The sequence below is a fragment of the Rhododendron vialii genome, chromosome 3a (genome assembly GCF_030253575.1).
Source record: "Rhododendron vialii isolate Sample 1 chromosome 3a, ASM3025357v1".
Taxonomy (NCBI): Eukaryota; Viridiplantae; Streptophyta; class Magnoliopsida; order Ericales; family Ericaceae; genus Rhododendron; species Rhododendron vialii.
Window position 1 is genome coordinate 5940462 of NC_080559.1, and position 18784 is coordinate 5959245.

Below are 18784 nucleotides of genomic sequence, written 5' to 3' on the forward strand. Positions count from 1 at the left end.
CTGGTTCAATTCTCTTTGCTATAACTCCTGGAGCCACCTCACCTACGCATAAGCGTATGAAACGACTATTGGAGGATAGAAGGAGCTGTAGAGATTAGTCTAAAATGCACGCAAGCATGTTTTTTTTTTTTTTTGCAGATAACAAAACTTGAAGTGGAGACATACATAACTTCTAGCACTGGTTGGCTAGTAAAATCGATAGGCTTTCACCGGGGAAGATTGAAGCTCAAAAGCTACCTTCCTCTACGCAGGAATTATTCTATGTCTGAGTTCCAAAGCTACCTTCCTCTACGCAGGAATTATTCTATGTCTGAGTTTGTGTAGATTTTCCAGTTCGTTATTCTACCAATTTCATTTAGTTATTCTACCAATTAATTTCATCCAGTTGGACGTTTTAGCATTTTTTGAGCCAAAATAAAGTGTCACCCAAACACATTTTGAGGTGGGTCTAAAGTGAGTTTAATTAGATACTCCTAGTTAAGGGGTTTAAACCAGGAGAAATTTGAACAAAATTCACTAAGTGATGAATAGAAATTGTCTCATAATGTGGGCATGGTTGAGAAGACAAAGAGCCACATTAATCCCATAGTACTCGAAGATGTAAACATTTGTTGATATAAGCCCCAATAACAGATTATAGAAACATGAGTGTAATTAATCGATTAATTAGTCCACAAGAAAAAATATTATTGAGACGAGTTAATAGATTGACCTTAAAACAAAAATGATTAATTACTATTGCTATAAAACAAGCCCGTTTTTATCTTCCTTGTCTTTTCTTAATAGTGAAAAACTATTTAAAATGAAAAGAACCAAGTCGAACGTAGAAAAATAATACTCCCACTAGCAGCTACATCTTCACGAGGATCAAAACACATGGCTAAGTTCAGGCATACTTGGTTCATTTCTTCTTGTTACATGCAATCTCAACCTTGAGACACACAACCCGCGTGCTCGTGCGTGAGCATGTAAGCATCTTTGAAACACATCTTAAACCATTAAAAGTTGCGAGAGCAAGAATTGAGAACGCGAGCTCAAAACTTTTGGAAAGATTACGTGACTAAGATCTCAACAATGGGATAACTCGTGAGCTTTGAAAATTCACCTGGAAATTTCTTTATTGAAGTGGTTGGCTAAAAAAAAAACACCTTTCACGCTGGGATGATCTTGTTTGTCAAAAAAAAAAAGTGGTCGGCAAGAAAGTTTACAGTGGCTCCGATACAGGACAGGTTCCAATAAAAACACCGAGAAATACAACACTAAATAAACGAAGCAGTGTTTTGCTCAGCCAATGAAAAGGGCTAAATATGCCTGAATTTGGCAAAGGACCACACCCCACATGAAGAGGATCAGAACTGAAACTGCATTTCGGGAGAATATTCAAGAGCGTCAAGATGAGCAGCCATTGCCTTGTTCATGGGTGGAGGACCACACCTCAAGACCTGCATAAAAGGTTTTGGTGTTAGGGAAATTTCCCGCACTGGGCGAAAGCCTGACGGGGCAATGCCGTGTGGAGGTAGAATGTAATAAATAGGGACACAATTTCCTCAACTGCGATCTTAGGCTTATTGTGGCATTACTTTTGACGCGACAAATCCCATGATCCAAACAGAGGCGTCAATTTTTTTTTCTATAGTATTGAACTATTGATAAGAAATATTCCTAGCCTTCAAAAAGAAGCAAATGTAAATATACCTGAATATCAGCAGCCGGCGCAGGGCAGTGGGCTTGAATCATTTCCTTGGATACAAAACCAACACCACCATTCCACACTTCTGGAGGCTGCAAAAGTATTTAAGCAGGCAGTAGTAAATCAGTAGAGAAAAACATACAAGCTCGCATGCTCATAAAAGTTTCAGCTATATAACACTGGGAACTACTCTCCAACTATACAAGTGTACTCGTGATCTGAAAAAACCTCTCAACGGTGCCAAATTATGGAGTGCAACATGCTAAATAGCAACCCTAAATGACATAGCAATTGATCTTGTTTGGCAAGTAACTAGCACATTCAAGAGAGAGAACTCCAATGCATCAATATTAAAAGAAACTATGTTCAACCATTGACTAACCTTGATTAATAGCCTTCATAACACCGTTTAGCTTCTCAATTAAGCTACCAGCAAGGAAATCCTGACATTGCTTGGTTTCTTTAAAGGCACTTTAGAACACTAGCATGTCCATGCCCTAGGTGTGTACAATTGGAATAAGTCTGGACCAATTTTTCATAATGACTCACTTTCGTTTGTAGTGGATTTTTTATTTTTATTTTTTAACTTGTTGTCACAATTTTGTCGTTTCAAGGAACAAATTGAGAAAAAATACAAACAGAAGCAATAAGAAAAAGTTTAGAAACCACAAAAATAAGCTTCAAAAAGCTGGATTTTTTTAGTCTTTTTAGATCATTTTGACCCAAAGTTGAGAATAAGTCTAGAAAAGACGCACACCCACAGACACAAGCACACAAAAAAAGAAGCAAATAAGCAAGTAAGGCAAAATGGCTTCTAAGACCAAACATGAGAAAAAGTAAAATAGAAGCTTAATTCTCCAGAAGTGATGGTAAGGAAAGAAGAGAAATGAGAACAAGAATAGATGTGCTACGCAAGAAGGCTGACTGACCTGATTCAGCACATAATATATCTTGAAGCGATCAGGATAGTTGGCAGCAAGGCCATCCAATTCTTCCTGCAAAGACATAGAATGTGAGCTCATTTGTTCCACTTTCATCAACCAGATGTCTTAATACTCCTACAAAAATACAGCAAAATCCGTTGTACTTCAACTTCAAATAATACCACTGGTCCCTATAAATGTCACTTGCCGGGATCATCCAATTTGGCATAAAAACTAAAAATGGTGAAACAATTGAAACAATCACATGCCATTATCACAAGCATAAAATAGAGACAGAAGCTTTATACCTCATAAAAGTAAATCATAAATTTAAGGCAGCTAAGTATATTCGGTCCCAATGAGGAAAATAATAATTTGAGTATATTCAGTGAGAAATATAAAAACAACATACGCCATTACTCCCCCATGCCATTCTCCAAGACTGTTAATTAAAAAAAACGGCACTACACATCTCTCTCTCTCTCTCTTGAATATTTATATGAAGTGCAGTACATATGTTTATATGTTTTTGACTTTTGACACCCCATGCCATTCTCCAAGACTGTAAAAACAATGGCTCAACACACCAACTCATGTCTCTCTCTCTCTCTACATAATATACGTGTAATAACTTTTAAATGTGAACATATGTAAAGTGCTGCACACCTGTTTATATGGTTTTGACTACTGTCACTCCCAAGTCTATTTCATGATAACTACTTTAAATCCAAAAAGAACTTCTGTTCTCACTTCTCACTATTACATTAGTTCGCATTAATAGGAGAAAATAGGCTTCAGGTAGAGAGAAAGTTCCACAACTGTTCTACTGATAGGTTATGTTTAATATTCCAGTCCAAAATCTAGACTGCTTTAACTTGAAACTACATTGTATCTTAGGTCAAAGCCAATGCAATCCGTCCAACTCATAGAACCAGGGCAATTCTAACCATTTAACTGCCGTTTGATTTCGGTTTCAAACCTGCTTCATGTTGAGATCCTCCCTCTGTCCCAAAATGGATGACCATTTTGACGCTTTTTGCTGTCCCAGATTCTTTGTCCATTTAGAAAAGTATAAGGGACAAAACCATTGATTTTCCACCTTTGCCCTTACTCTAACTATTTTAGATACCAAACAAAAGGACAAAAGGAGTTATGATTGAAGGGTGTTCTTGGAAAGTTGTACCTTGAAAAGGGTAATGATTGTGTCTCCTAATATTTTTAGAATCCCTAACATGATCATCCATTTTGGGACGGAGGGAGTATTATACTTAGAATCGTGTAAAATAATCAACTCAAAAATTATTTTTGAACAAATTCCACTGGAAGTTACCAAAAGCTACAAAAAATCCAATGTACGTCATTTATGCATGAGTTCATTTTTAAAGGGTGATCCACCATAACATTATAACTTTATGTATTTACTATTACATCCATACATATCTAGTTGCGGTTGAAAATGAATTGGAATCGGAACCCTTGGCAGAGATTCACAAACGAAACTATTTGATTCAATCTTTCACTTTCTAAACCAAGACCAAACTACATCTGCTCGGTTTTGACTGGGTCAAAATGGTTTCAATTAGTCTTGCTCACCCCCAATTACTTCCGCGAGATGCAATGCAAAATTTCATTTGTCAAGAGAGTCCACATGGCTTTTTCTGAGTCTATATAATCATTGCCAAAGTTGTAAACATGCATTTGGCCCATAGTAACCTCAAGATATCTTAGAAATTACCTTGACAAGAATGTCCTCATGTGTAACATTAGCATAAATGAGATGCACCTTTGTCTTGTCCTTCGGGTTTTCTAAAATAGCCCTTGCAACCTAAAGTGAACAGAATAGTACAGGAACAAAGCAAAATAGTAACAATTAAAAGACAATAGCATTGAATAAACGGGACTTAGTAGTTCATCAACCACCCTACGATAGATTCTCAGAAACATACCTGGAACATTGGAGTAATGCCAGAACCCCCAGCAAGCATTCCGAATGCTCTCACTTGGCCAGGTTGATACTTAAAACGCCCCTGGAAAGATAATATTGCCCTCCTATTAGCACCTTCAAATGCTAGCAGTAACTTTATTTCTATAAAGGATGAATGGCTATATGTGTACCCAGTGCATATACATTGCAATAATAAGAATACAGGTTAGTTAAGTTCAAGAACTACTGACTTCACATCTGAAAGCTATAAGTGAAATTAGGAAATTGATTTGTGACAAGCCAGCAATCGCTGCTTTTCAAAAAGATTTTTACTTCAAATAAATCATTAAAGTCCATATTTTCTCAAAATTATTTTGCGTGGCAACTTTCGATGAAGTGATACGGAAGGATTTGGGCTTGCTAAATCTAAGTGAACAGGTAGCCCCGGAAAAAACTCAATGTAAAATAGGATTCATGAAGCCAACCCCAATTGGATTAGTTTGGTTTGGTTAAGTTACTCGGCAAACCACAGAGCTAAACAGAGACATACATGGTTGATTATCACTAAGCACATTTTTGCAAACACCTGGAGGAACTATTTTTGCTTTCTCAAGGAAAATTGATGGTGTCTTTTTCTGTGAAAAATTTCACCGCTGTAACACCATGGTTCATAAATATTAAACCAAGTTCACAAGTTTCTGAATAGATTGGACAGCATAGTTCGCATTACTTCACTGAAATGTAGGATGCCACTACGAACTTGTCAAGTTGACATATGATGGCCATTGGCGGGGGGGGGGGGGGGCGGGGCGCGCAAAGATAAAAGCTAGGCAAGGGGCATAAAGACCATGACTTCAACTTATGTAGAAGCTTCCAGCAAGATGATTTTTGTGAACATGTATCATGCAGATCAACTATGCCTTCTTTCCAGTGCTAGAAATCTATCTAGCCTAAAATGCACCAGTAAAAAAGATAATACGGCACAAAGTCTCTGCCTTCTATAGGCCACAAGTTCGCTTCAAGAAACAAAAAAGCATGTAGACCAAAAAAAGTTCCTTGATATCAACATCAGAGAAGGAAGTACATGCCTTTGGTCCCTTAACAGCTAGATAATCACCAACACACATTTCCCGGAAATGATGTGACATCCTTCCTTGTGGATACATCTGTTTAAGCATAAAACACCAATCCGGTTAAGTCTATCAAAATGCTATAACATCATATATAGACTAGATAAAACTTACAACACATGACTTAGAATAGTTCGTCCCATATACCTTTATGACTAATTCAAAATGTCCAAGATCAGAGTCTAGAGTAGTTGGGGTGTAAGGTTTGATAACATCTTCACCTTGGCTATCCTTACCCCTGTTTTGAGAATGAAATAAAAATAAAAAGGTAAGCACGGGTGGAAAAGGAAAAGAAAAAAGACAATGCGGAAAAAGAATGAACAGGCCTAATGTGTAAATGATCAATTGTGCAAACAAAGAATTAGTTTTGTGTTCAAAGTCTATGATACGTTGTATATATCTTATGATTCCATTAGTTTAGAGGTAAAATTGTATGTATCTCTCCAACGTATGTTCGTGGAGAGGCAGCTGTTAGGCGGCAGATATTCCTTTCCCACTGCCCTCTCGTTGTTTCCTCTCTACCGTTGTAGGCCGTTTACATCATCTTGGTGGGTCTGTGGGGTTCCTTCATACTGCCGGTCTCAATATCTGGGTGTGACCGGATCTGCTTAACGGCGAGGCTGTTTGGGTGGTGGTGCTGGTCCGGGCGGTGATGCCTATGGTGTTTTGTGCTGCGGTGGTTAGGAAGAGGGTTAGGGTATTGTGGGTTTGGGTCTGCCAGGTGGGTCTTTTTGAGCCTGTTTGTTTTTTTGGGCTTTGTTGTATATTTGGGAAACGGGTTGTGCTAGATTGCTGTATTTTTTTGGGCTCCCCGTTAGACCTCAGGTGGTTGGGTTTCGGCCCATGTGGTGTACTATCCAACTATTGGTTGGATTCCCCTTTCCCCTCTCCCCGTTTTTAATAAAAAATTTGCCGATCAAAAAAACGTATGTCAAGTTTAAATAAATCTTATGAAATGCAAACAATTCCATGTATTTAGAGGTAAAACCAATATGTATCTCGAAAAGTACCTTAGGTTGAAGCAAATATTCTTGCACGAGCCATGATGTGGTACGCAAAACTTTTTCATTTAAGGAAAAAAATTTGTATAATCAAAGTCTTCATGTGCAACAAATTTGGCATTTTATTTTGGGTATGATTCATTTTCTATGTCTACGCTTGTTGTTGACGTTTCTTACCGTACTCATGAGTATCCTAATACGATAAATAAAATTAAAAAAGGTATGCTTCTCCAGTATTGACAACCAGCCTTGGCAATGCTTAAGCATAGTTACTTTACATTAACTCAATAAACGAAATACCTGCAGCTTATGTGTTGTCCAATAGGCAGGCCCAAGACTGAAGTGGGTGTGGGGAGTTCAAATCTGAACTTAGCCACATTATGACTGATCGGCGTTTTCTTCACGAGCTTGAATTGCTTGAAGTTGTCAGGATCTAAGCACCCTATTAAGAAAATCCCACATAGGATTATGTAAGTACACAAAAATCCAAAATGGGTAAGAATTCGTACACCATTCCATTAAATTTCCAACCAAAAAATACGGCTCTTCTCATTGTTGCTTAAAAAAAGCTTAGTTACATGGAATTTTTAGCTATTTAGAGAAATGATGCTCCATCAGCTTCAATGATTTGGTATGGGCTCTAGCGATTCAACAAATGTATTGAGGCACTAACTGTCTATGCACCCATTAAACACACACACACACACACAAACAATAATGCATCGGACACAACAACACTCCACCACCACACCAACTAGATCCGCCAACGTGGCACTGCATGATTGGTAATGAGGGAACAACCACTTTGCAACCACCAATCATCCAGTGCCACGGAGGCGCGGGTGTGGTTGGTGTAGTGCCACGGAAGCGGGTGTGGTTGGTGTTGTGTCCCGTTGTTGTGTTCCTAGCATTATTGAAAAAGAAAGCTTTTTTTTTTTTGGGTACAAAAATACACTCTCTATCCCACTTATTTAATTTCTTTCTTTTTACTTGAATTCACAAAGAATAATGCATGTGTGTGTATTATATATATATATAAAATACACACACACCACGGATCCAGTGAGGGATCCCTTACCAGTCTACCGCGCGGACCTCCCCTTTCCCGATCGAATTGCGACGATCCGAGCCGCTCAATGTGTTCAGAACGTGATTTTAAGGGTACCCGCGAGAAATCAACAAAAAAATGATCGGAAAGGGCTTAATCCGAACAGTTTTTACTGAACCGTTCAATAAAAAACTGCTCGGATCAAGCCCTTCCCGATCATTTTTTTTGCTGATTTTTTGCGGGTACCCTTAAAATCACGTTCTGATCACTTTCAGCGGCTCGGATCGTCCCAATTCGATCGGGAAATGGGAGTCCCGCACGGTCTTACAGTGCGGGATCCTTTAAGGGAACCGGACTATATATATATATATATATATATATATATATATATATATATATATATATATATATATATATATATTGGTGTAGTGCCACGGAGGCGGGTGTGGTTGGTGTTGTGTCCCGTTGTTGTGTTCCTAGCATTATTGAAAAAGAAAGCTTTTTTTTTTTTGGGTACAAAAATACACTCTCTATCCCACTTATTTAATTTCTTTCTTTTTACTTGAATTCACAAAGAATAATGCATGTGTGTGTATTATATATATATATAAAATACACACACACCACGGATCCAGTGAGGGATCCCTTACCAGTCTACCGCGCGGACCTCCCCTTTCCCGATCGAATTGCGACGATCCGAGCCGCTCAATGTGTTCAGAACGTGATTTTAAGGGTACCCGCGAGAAATCAACAAAAAAATGATCGGGAAGGGCTTGATCCGAACAGTTTTTACTGAACCGTTCAATAAAAAACTGCTCGGATCAAGCCTTTCCCGATCATTTTTTTTGCTGATTTTTTGCGGGTACCCTTAACGTTCTGATCACTTTCAGCGGCTCGGATCGTCCTAATTCGATCGGGAAATGGGCGTCCCGCACGGTCTTACAGTGCGGGATCCTTTAAGGGAACCGGACTATATATATATATATATATATACAACTTCAAGTAAGGGCTTACCGTATTAAGGAAGGGGACTCTCTCTCTCTCTCTCTCTCTCTCTCTCTCTCTCTCTCTCTCTCTATATATATATATATATATATATATATAGTGTCGATAATTGCAATGGAGATGAAGAAAATAGAGAGCAGTGCCAAGAAAAAAAGTGACCCGGTAAGATAAAATAAGAAATCAATTTTGAGTAGCTATCTTTACACATCATTCTTCCACATGCTCTATTCTACAAGCTCTAAGAAGAATTAACCAAAAATTGTGAAAACCCACTATAAATCACATCACAAACGCACAAATGCATTCGATCGAAAGAGAGAAACAAACCGTTCTTGGATTTCTTGGACGAAAAGTAGGCAGCGGCAGCGACAATGGCAACAAGGGCAACAGCTACACCCACGATCTGCATATGAAATGGTTCTAAGAAATCCATCGGGATAGGTAATGGAAAAACGCCTAGATCCCCCCGCAAAAGTGGAAACGTAATCAATCAAGAAAAAATGAAACCGTTGTAAAATAATTAAAAGGACTGATTATTTGGGTGGAAATTTGTTTTGAATCTTGGGACAGGAATACACGACCGAAAAGGATAAGGAGAATCTGGGTACGGGTTTGTATCTCACGTCACAGAGAAGATGGACGGAGAGATAGAGGGAGGGTTGGTGGAGTAGTTGGACTGTTGGAGTAAGGGATCTGGTTCCCAGCTACCCACTACGCTACTCTCAGCTGTTAAAACTGTGGGCTGAGAAGTTGGACTGGTGGTGGGTTTGGCATAAACTCCCATTTTGGCATAATAGCATAATAGGCGGAAGGTATACTCTTAGGCCATGGTAAGTGAGTTCTGCTCCGTTCCAGAAATTTTCTTCCAAAATAAACAGTTTATTTTATATTTTTAAATTAAAAAATAATGTAAATAAAAAATAAAATTTTAATTTTTTTTACATTGTATAACAAAATTCATATTACATATTTTTATATTTTAATAAGTTCATAAATTTTTAGCTTGAAATTACATTTTTAAAAAATAATGACTTTTTTTGCGTTGGGGAACGGAGCCTTAGGGGTTAGGATAGGATTGTTAATCCTGATATTATTCTAAATTCTTTAGATTAAGAATACCATGATATTACTAATTATTTTAATTCATGGGATTATCAATACCACCTCCCACTAGATATTATTAATTCTATCTCAAGCTCTATGATGCAAAAGACGCCCTTGCCCATGATATTTTATGTTAATAACAGTAGTACCCTTATTAGTATTTACCCACCTATATGCCAAAAATCCTAGGTTTTGCTTCTTTTCTTTTCTGTCTTCATATGAACACCATTTTTGCATTACAGACATGTTGGGGACAGTTGGGAGGGTGGTGGAAGCTTACGAGTTTGTCAGAAAGTTTAGGCTCACTGCACATGTCCACCGCATGCATGTGGAGCCACTCTAGATCCCACAAAAATACAAAAAATAATTATAAATTTTAATTTCTTACGGGGCTTTATAAAAAAATCAATTCCAACGGATATCAATAAGTATTTTTTTTGAATTCGTAGAGTGAAATTGCTAAATTGCTCAATTTCGTTCTTACGACTCCAGAAAAAATACTTACCAATATTCGTTGAAGTTGATTTTTATAGGGCTCCATAAAAAATTATTTTAAAATTTGTGGATATTTTCTTTTGTATTTTTGTAAGACCCAAAGTAAGCCCCACGTACACATGTGCGGTAGACTTAGTGCGGTGACTGTAACACTTATCAACTTCAAAAGTTTAGGATCCATTCTCGTGGCTTGCAGAAATCATGAAGAACTTGAATTAGGTGAAATACATATGCAGATACCAGGGGCAAAATACATGCACAGAGACCAGGTTATGATGTGGCATTTGACAAAATACACAAGAATTTGGTTTTTCACCCATGGTTATTATTGAAAAAATACAATTTGTTATCATATCCTTTTGAATTTCAATCCCATAATTTAATCCTTATACAATCAAACACCCACTTGGGATTATCAATCACATCTCCTTACCATCCCACCTCCCTACTAATCCTATCTAATCCAACACACTTATCAAACATGGTCTTATTTTATTTAATTATTTATTTGTCTTTATTTAGTTTTTTCTCATTTATTAGTTTTTTGATGATTTTTTGTATGGATTATTACTTCGTCATAATAATGAAATGAATCTAAACAAATAAACAAATAGGCCTAAGAAGGTTTTTTTTTTTGGTGGGTTGAAAAATTTGGGATAAATGACGCTTTAATCCTTAAACGGCCCTTAGGCTACTTTTGGTACGAAATGAAAAGAAAAAGGTGCAATTTCTCTTAATGATAAGAAAAGAAAAAAAGAGAGTATGTTTTCTCATCATCTCATTTGGATAGACCTTACACTTTCTTTTTTTACCAAATCTCACCACTTTTAGTGAGAAACAAAAATAGCCGCATAAGGAATTCTTGATTATCACCATCTCGCACCTCTTTACCATCCAAACAAGAGAGAAGAAACTCTTTCCTTCTATTTCTTTTTTTTTTTTCTCCTGAAAACTCCCATCCAAAGGGTAAGAGGTTGTTTGAATATGAGTTTTGGTGGCAATGGTGAAGGGTGGCTCACGGTAGAGGTGGAAAGATAAGAGTAAAAAGGGAGTGTGTGCGTGTGTGTTTTTCATGACAGCCAAGGATGGAATCAGAGGGGGTCTAGTAGCGGCGACCGCCACGACAAGAATTTTAGAAAATGTAATTATTATATGTAAAAAAAAATTATGCCCAACTTATATAGTTTCGCCACTATTAGATTTTTTTAGTATACATTTCGCCACTGCTAAGATAAAATTCTGGTTCCGTCCTTGATGACAGCAGTTGTCGCCCAAAGAATTGAGAATAGGAAAAAAGTGGACTTTTGGTGGCAATGCTGATGGGGAGTGCTGGTGGAGGTGGGAAAATGAGAGGGATAATGAGAATGAGTTTTAGAGTAAAAAGGGGATACAGTGAAAAGAAAATAAGTTGAAAAAAACCTAATACCCTTAAATTATGTTGTTACTTGATTATCAAATTTATTAGTAGTCAGATAAAAAAATTTCATGATTAATTTAATTTCACATTATTTGGTATATTTATTATTACTACTTGATATGTTCATAATATAAGATAGTAACAATTAAGTACGAAATCGCATAAATGTTTTTCGTGACCTCTTAACGAACTGATTATGAAGAGAGGAAAACTTTGTAGATTAACCTAAATTGTGAGAGCCAAAAGGCTTAAATTGGAGAGACGTCGCTCTCAGCCTATATGATTGTACCTCTTGCCTTGCAAGGGAGAAGTTTGGAGTTCGAGTCTATGGAGAGACATTGAACCCCCTAGGTTGTTAACACATGCACTAATTTTTTCACTAACTCCAAACTGATGTATGCAATATTGGTAAAAAGAAAGGCCTAATTTGAGGTGTAGGGTACAGAGTGACATTGAATAGAATGTCAATGAGTACTTTTTTCGATATTTTCTCTAGGTTTGTGAATGTACCATTTTCAAAATCTATGGGCACCACATTCTGTGAGCATTTGACTACAAAATGAAAAAAAAAAACTGTGGGCAACAACCTGTACTAATCTAGGTATAATAGTGAATGCTTAATTTTTACTAATACTTTCATGAGCGTGAAGAGGAGCTGGAATTACTAGCTTTAAGCAATTCAATGACTTATTTGCCTTGTTAATGAGTTTCTTTAGGTTTTTTTTTTTTTTTAAATGTTTGATTTTTTGAATTTACTTCGATGAGAGGAATCGAGAAGTAAAAAAAACAAAAAACCCAGATTGAATTTTAAAATAATTATAGGAAAAAAAAAACACTTGAAAGTTTGTCCCTTTCTAGTTTACTATTTTTCTTTAGTGAACTTTTGATTATAAGTTTTCCATTTAAAGGCAAATGGGACACTGATAGGCGACCTCGCACGAGGTGCACGAAAAGTAATAAAAACTTAATGAGTGAATTAGACTAAAACCTCCATGAGGTTTTTGAAAATGCACTGTCCTGCCATCTGGTTTTGAAAATTACTATCACACCTCTTTCTTTTGAAACTAATCAAACTATTAACTATGGTTATAGATTCTCCCGTTCCGTCAAGTCTACCATGACAACGTCATCTTTGAACATATTCTATCCGGCCCAATTTGTTTGTCCAACCTAAAAAAATTCAACTTTTTTAGGGAACACAATGATTACACCTAAAAAGATACAACTTTTTCACATTTACCCTCATTTTTTTTTTAAAGTTACTTTATTCCACTAAAGAAAGGGCAAAAAAGGAAAATCGATTCAATTATAAGTCAAATGGACAAACATTTTGGGACACTTAAAAGTCAAAAAGTAGACAAACAAATCGGGACGGAGGGAGTAATTAATACCAAAATAAACTCAATAGAAATAGTTTGAATTACACTTATTTACTTCCCTTTCTAATGTATTGCATAGTTGTTTGCATGAGTACACTATGATATTTGTGAGAAACCTCGTGGAAAGTCACTGTAATTCTCCCAAAACGTATCAATGTGAGATTTTGGCATCGTCGATATTTTCGACCAGCTCTAAAATACGAACCTTTTTGGATCATCAATTAGTTTTGGAAAGAACCCAAAAGACGATCGAAACTAAGTCGTCTGGTCCATACCGGAGAGGATGTTCCATTCAAATATGATTCTTTTACCTTTGTTTTAACCAGACACTTGATTCGGCAAAGTTGTTGTTTTGGATTTTTGTTTTAATTCTTTTAACGAAATAAAAGAATTGATAATAAATACAATAAGATAGTGTACAAAATGATCATATAGACATATATAAACAGGACTCTGCATCGAGTTCTTTTTATCAGCAAAGAAAATTTCATTATCATAAAAAAAAAATACAAAAAAACAGTATAAGAAGAAAGAAAGTGCATTAAAGCTTCAAAGAGTATAACACTGTCCTAGTACTACAGCTCGCAAAAAACTAACTTACCCCTCAGCCTCTCAAGTTGAAGCTCAACGAAAACCATGGGGGCGCGGAAGAAGGAAAATTTAGCCTGATAGGCATTAGAAGGGAACCTAGCCACCTTAGAATAGCCTAGCCTAACGCTTGAAAGCGCAAAAATCAGGATACAAGCATCCCGTGGATTCACTTTCAGAACTCGTGTAAACATTTACCTATGATCATGCATATAAATCAATGACATTCAAATGAAAAACAGAGAAAGCGTATCTGTTTCGGGAGAACCCTGAGATTCGTTTCAGTTATCTATGAATGAAAATCACAATGCAACTCAGTTCCAATCGAAGACGAGAATCAATATTGAACATACTGACATTTTGTTTTGTATTCACGTATGTATCTTTATGTGTATGAAATGTTGAGAAAATACAAGCCGTTATGCATAGGATGGAAGACGAGAAGGACGGGAGTTAAATGCTCAGGAAATAACTTATCCGTCCAGCATGCTGATACACACATGAGAGAGATGTTCCCTTTCCTGGGTTTCGGTTTTCATCCAACATAGTGATTCCTAGGCACAACCAAACATAGGAATAAGAATGACCATTCCGGCTTTATTCCATTCGGTTTTATTCCGGTCTTCAATTCCATTCCATATCAACTTTGACTCCATTGAACCGAATATATAGGCTTCAAGTACATTATTCTCCTATCCTAACATTATTCTCCTATCCTAACACCAGATGCTGATGCCCATATACGCTCTAAATCCCGAGTAAAATGCTTCTCTCTGTCGAGAATTACAGTTATATGGTCAGCATTGGGAAGAATGTTAAGCTGTGTGTGAGGAACTTTCATCTTGATGCTAAAGCTGCATTCCGGAGGAACTAACTGGTCCTGAGTACCGTGCATGATGTGGACCTTTGCTCCAGAACCATTCAAAGCGTCCAAATACTTGTCCATTGATTTTGCACCGCCGCATATCACATTATGCATGGAGTGCCATGCTGACTGATGAGTGTGTCTTGCCAAGTCCAAGACCAGGAAGTGTAAATCCCTGAGAGAGAAAACAGAAACAAGCAAATTATGCTTCGAGAGGAAAGAGAAAGAGAACAGAAAAGAAGGATCGAGTTTATATTTATGCAGAAGAATGCAGTTTAGACTTGAAGGGATTACTTTAGCCAATTTTGGGACACCTTTGCTGAAGAGCTCATGCCTAGTGTTAACTGCTCTACTAAAAGTGGTGTGACTTGAACCTCGACTGTGTTTAAAAGTTGTGTGACTTGAATCTGGACAGTGTTTGGACTCACAATATGTAGGAAGATACAGAAATTGATGCAGAAAATGAGAATGATGGATGTAATTCATTTAGGAAGAAGTGACTACCCGAATCAATCAAATGGTAACAGACTTGACTGTTAATGGTGATCAATAACAGAAGCTTCTTAACCGCTGGAAAATGTGATTATTAGATGCAAAATTTCCTGCAAATATATATATCTCAATACACACACACACACACACATATGCATACAACATAGCCCACCTCTTACGGCAAATCCCAACTTGGCCTGACCGGCTTGGTGGGCGCGTGTGATAGTGAACCTTGTGGAGCGAAGTTCCGCATTGCCTTGCTTTTGGGGTTGAGTTTTATACAAGACCGAAACAACCCAAGGATGGGTCCTCCTACAAAGACTTCAGTACCCACCCCGAGGGGATGAGTCCCTTGTTCTAGAAGAAATGATATATAGCCACTCAAGCTACTGTACTTAACAGATACGGGAAAGAACCTTCTATCCATTCTTAACCAACGTCCATGCAATGGGATTTAGAGCCAATTTCTCATTTACTCCTAAAAAGGTTTAGATCAAAAGAGAAATATACGACATTAATCTCCTTATGAAGGGAAAAACATTACCATATGAACCCGGGTAAAATATGTGTTGATGCCACATTCATTTTTGCTCAAAGTATGCCACAATGGTGTTATCAAAACCCATTTTCTAACGTTTTGTAACAAATGTGACAAGGAGCAATAAGTCAAATGAGTACGGGTTGCCAATATTTGGGAACTTAATGAAATGTTGTTACCTTTTTCTAGCTAGTAGCTTGAGAATCCACTCCCATGCCCTATGGTTCCGACAGATGAGGAAACATACACATCGACTCAAATGCTCATACCATGACATAACTGCTGATCCAAATGACAATGGTGGCCAAATTTTCCTTTCTGCAAGCCTTCCTAGTGCTGTCAAACTGGCATCATCTCTAGGAGAAGGGAAATAAGGCTGAAATTACAGCAACATTGACATAAGCACATAACAAGAAGAACCTAAACGGGAAACCAAACAACTGGAATTCAATGTCTTTTCACTTCATTATTTTTTGCTTATCATTTCTTCTCTTCCATAAATCCGTGATCCAAGTAGAGGGTTATAGGTTGAACAATACCATGGAAACATTTTGTGCACTTACCGGTGCTATAAGGGTGATAGATTTTACAGACTTGGAGTACTTTGCAGCCAATGCCAGTGCAATTACAGAACCCATGGAATGTGAAACCAAATGGAAAGAACCCAACTCATTAGGACTGATGACTGATTCCTCAATCATTTCCAAGTGATCCCTCAGAGTGTATAAACAGTCTCTTGGCTTTGGGCTTCTTCCAAAGCCTAAGAGGTCCACCGCAAATAATCGGTAATTACGGTTTGTGGACTCGGATAGGCAAGGAAACACCATTTCTGTCCAAAGTGAGGAGGAGGAGAGGAAGCCATGTAAGAATATCACATTTTCTGCTGGCCTTTCACTGCAACCATGTCCAAATGTAGCTGTGAAACACAAAATGGAAACATAAGTAACCATCTTCTGCTTCTGCCAAAGAGAAGGAAAATTGTAGCTATCTCTTAACTAAATTTCAACAACTGTTGCATGCGATGGAGTATAAACACGTATCAGTGAAATCAAAAAGCAAACTTGAGGGCAAAGGAAATCCCACTCCTGTTACAACTTACAGAAGAAAGGGTTCACTTGGATAGATGAATAATCTTAAAATTTTAGGGGCATCTGTGGGGGATGTGATTAGAGAGAAGCCAAGGTTTCGCACGTCTAAAATTAGGTTCGTAAACAAGCCTGCATATACAGGTTTCAGAAACACCTCCAAGCTTTGAGTTGTTTATTAATCAAGTCAATCTAAAACGAGTTTTAACCGAGTCAAACTCAATTACTTGGGGGTTTTTTTTCAAGCAGTACAGACTTATGGAGACTGGTAGTGATTTGTTCAAGCTTGATTCTAAACCTAAGAAGCTTTAAATATGTGCTCAAGTTTGTTTTGTTCAAGTATGCAAGTATGTACGAAACCAAGCTTTTTAATAAGCAAGGTTCTATATAGGTAACGAGATATGTAATCGTTGCCATGCAGTATAATGAGATTGGAAGGATCGAACGATACCAACCGGCTATGAAGTACCGACACTCTTTGGACCCAAAGTGTAAGATAAAACATATGTGTTTGTGTAAGGCATACACTATTAGTCAATAATGAATTAAGTTTAGGGAAGGATTTTCTTGGACTTACCTCGTTGAGGTAATTTAGATGAGATAAGCCCAAGAAAATCGACAATGTGATAATTGTTCTCTTTTTCCGTCGGATAAATCGTGTTTTTCATCGGGTTGAGTACTCTTCCTCGATCGATCTTTGTTCCCGATTATTCTGAATGCACGTTGTAGGGAAGGTCAGCGTCCGAGAAGCAGTTGACCTGGTTGACCCTTCAATCAGAGCCTAACACGTGGCAATGGGTTCAGGTGACGAATGGCTCGCAAGGGTCGCAACAGTGACACAGCAGTAAAAGTGATGCTAACCCTACGCCACGTGGGATGCTAGTACAGTGCCCGCGAGAGATTCACAAGGGATGTAACCTCTCTCGCGACCACTACAAGAGACGGGAGGGCCGGGGCGCGAGCCCCGATACACCAAAGAGATAGCTCCTCCAGGTAGCTCGAACGGAGACAAAGAGCCCGAGAAAGGGGAGAAGTGTTGGCATGATCCCCAGAAGGGAGACAAAAAACATTTGACTCACACATCAGACCTCTCTTACACCTTGTTAACGAGTCGTACAAGCTTGAATAACTTTCACATATTTAGCACTCCTACTTACTCCGAAAACCGATTAAAAAGTTACACGAAAATAATTACCATTAGCAACTAAAAAATTGTGTGGCTCAATTGTAAATTGCACTAATACCTTTTGATGGTTCTTTCACAACAACATGAAGCCTCTGATCACCATTGCTCATCCAAGAAACACAAGACTCACACCCACAGTCGGACCACCTACTCCCCACCACCCCCTTCCCACCTCCATTTTCCTGCAACCCCTCCAACTTTCTTGGAAATCCAAGAAAACCGATTTCCCTGAACAGGTTTTTCCTCCCATAAAGAGTCTCTGAAACTTCACTTTCTCTCTCATCGCTCATGACACTCGTTCCTTTCTCTCCCCTGCTGTGGCAGTAACACTCCCTGGCGTTTCCTTCAATGTATTCATCTGCGATTCTGAAGAAAATGCAGAGAACAGTGTCGAGGAAGTCGAGGACGAGGAAAACAACCCAACTTATGGCTGAAACAAGGACCTCGGCAGTTTTTCTCGGCCATTTTCCGGAGGAAATTGGCCAAGCCGTGCCCATGTGGACGTGGAGAGAGAGAGAGAGAGAGAGCAGGGGATTGGAGCGTGGAACGTACTGGATCCGCGGGACATTTAAAGGGTGGGGATTGGGCCACGTCTAGAAGTTTACAGGCTACTTTTAATTCCATCTATGTGTTTGTCCTCTCAAACTTCGCTCTCGTGAATTTAACTACTTTGGAGTATTTTTCAAAGGACGCTTTTTTGCATGCGGTGGCACTCACGCGCTCACACGTGTGTTATGTGACTTACCTCTCGTTCGCTTGATAACTGGAGCATCTAGTTCAGTTTTTATTTTATTTTTTCAAGTTTTCTTAATGATGATAGAAATTATCCGCATTTTAAAAATTTATTAAAAGCATCATTTATATCGAAAATCACATTAATCGGATAGATCTTGGATGATATAATCAAAGCGATT

General features: G+C 37.9%; 2 protein-coding genes across 2 annotated transcripts; both read right to left on the bottom strand.

Moving 5' to 3' along the window:
• Positions 1-1092: 1092 nt before the first annotated feature.
• LOC131319272 (NADH--cytochrome b5 reductase 1) lies at positions 1093-9543 on the bottom strand. The gene is made up of 9 exons (XM_058349458.1): positions 9049-9543; positions 6969-7110; positions 5815-5905; positions 5626-5703; positions 4560-4640; positions 4349-4438; positions 2620-2685; positions 1696-1782; positions 1093-1442 (listed from the first exon to the last, which is right to left on the bottom strand). Exons 1-9 carry the CDS (start codon positions 9152-9154, stop codon positions 1350-1352), a joined length of 834 nt encoding a protein of 277 aa, XP_058205441.1. The 5' UTR covers positions 9155-9543; the 3' UTR covers positions 1093-1349.
• Positions 9544-14020: 4477 nt separating this feature from the next.
• LOC131319269 (probable lysophospholipase BODYGUARD 4) lies at positions 14021-18445 on the bottom strand. Its single transcript, XM_058349453.1, has 4 exons — positions 17929-18445; positions 16163-16515; positions 15779-15975; positions 14021-14744 (listed from the first exon to the last, which is right to left on the bottom strand). Exons 1-4 carry the CDS (start codon positions 18365-18367, stop codon positions 14408-14410), a joined length of 1326 nt encoding a protein of 441 aa, XP_058205436.1. The 5' UTR covers positions 18368-18445; the 3' UTR covers positions 14021-14407.
• Between the last annotated feature and the right edge of the window lie 339 nt (positions 18446-18784).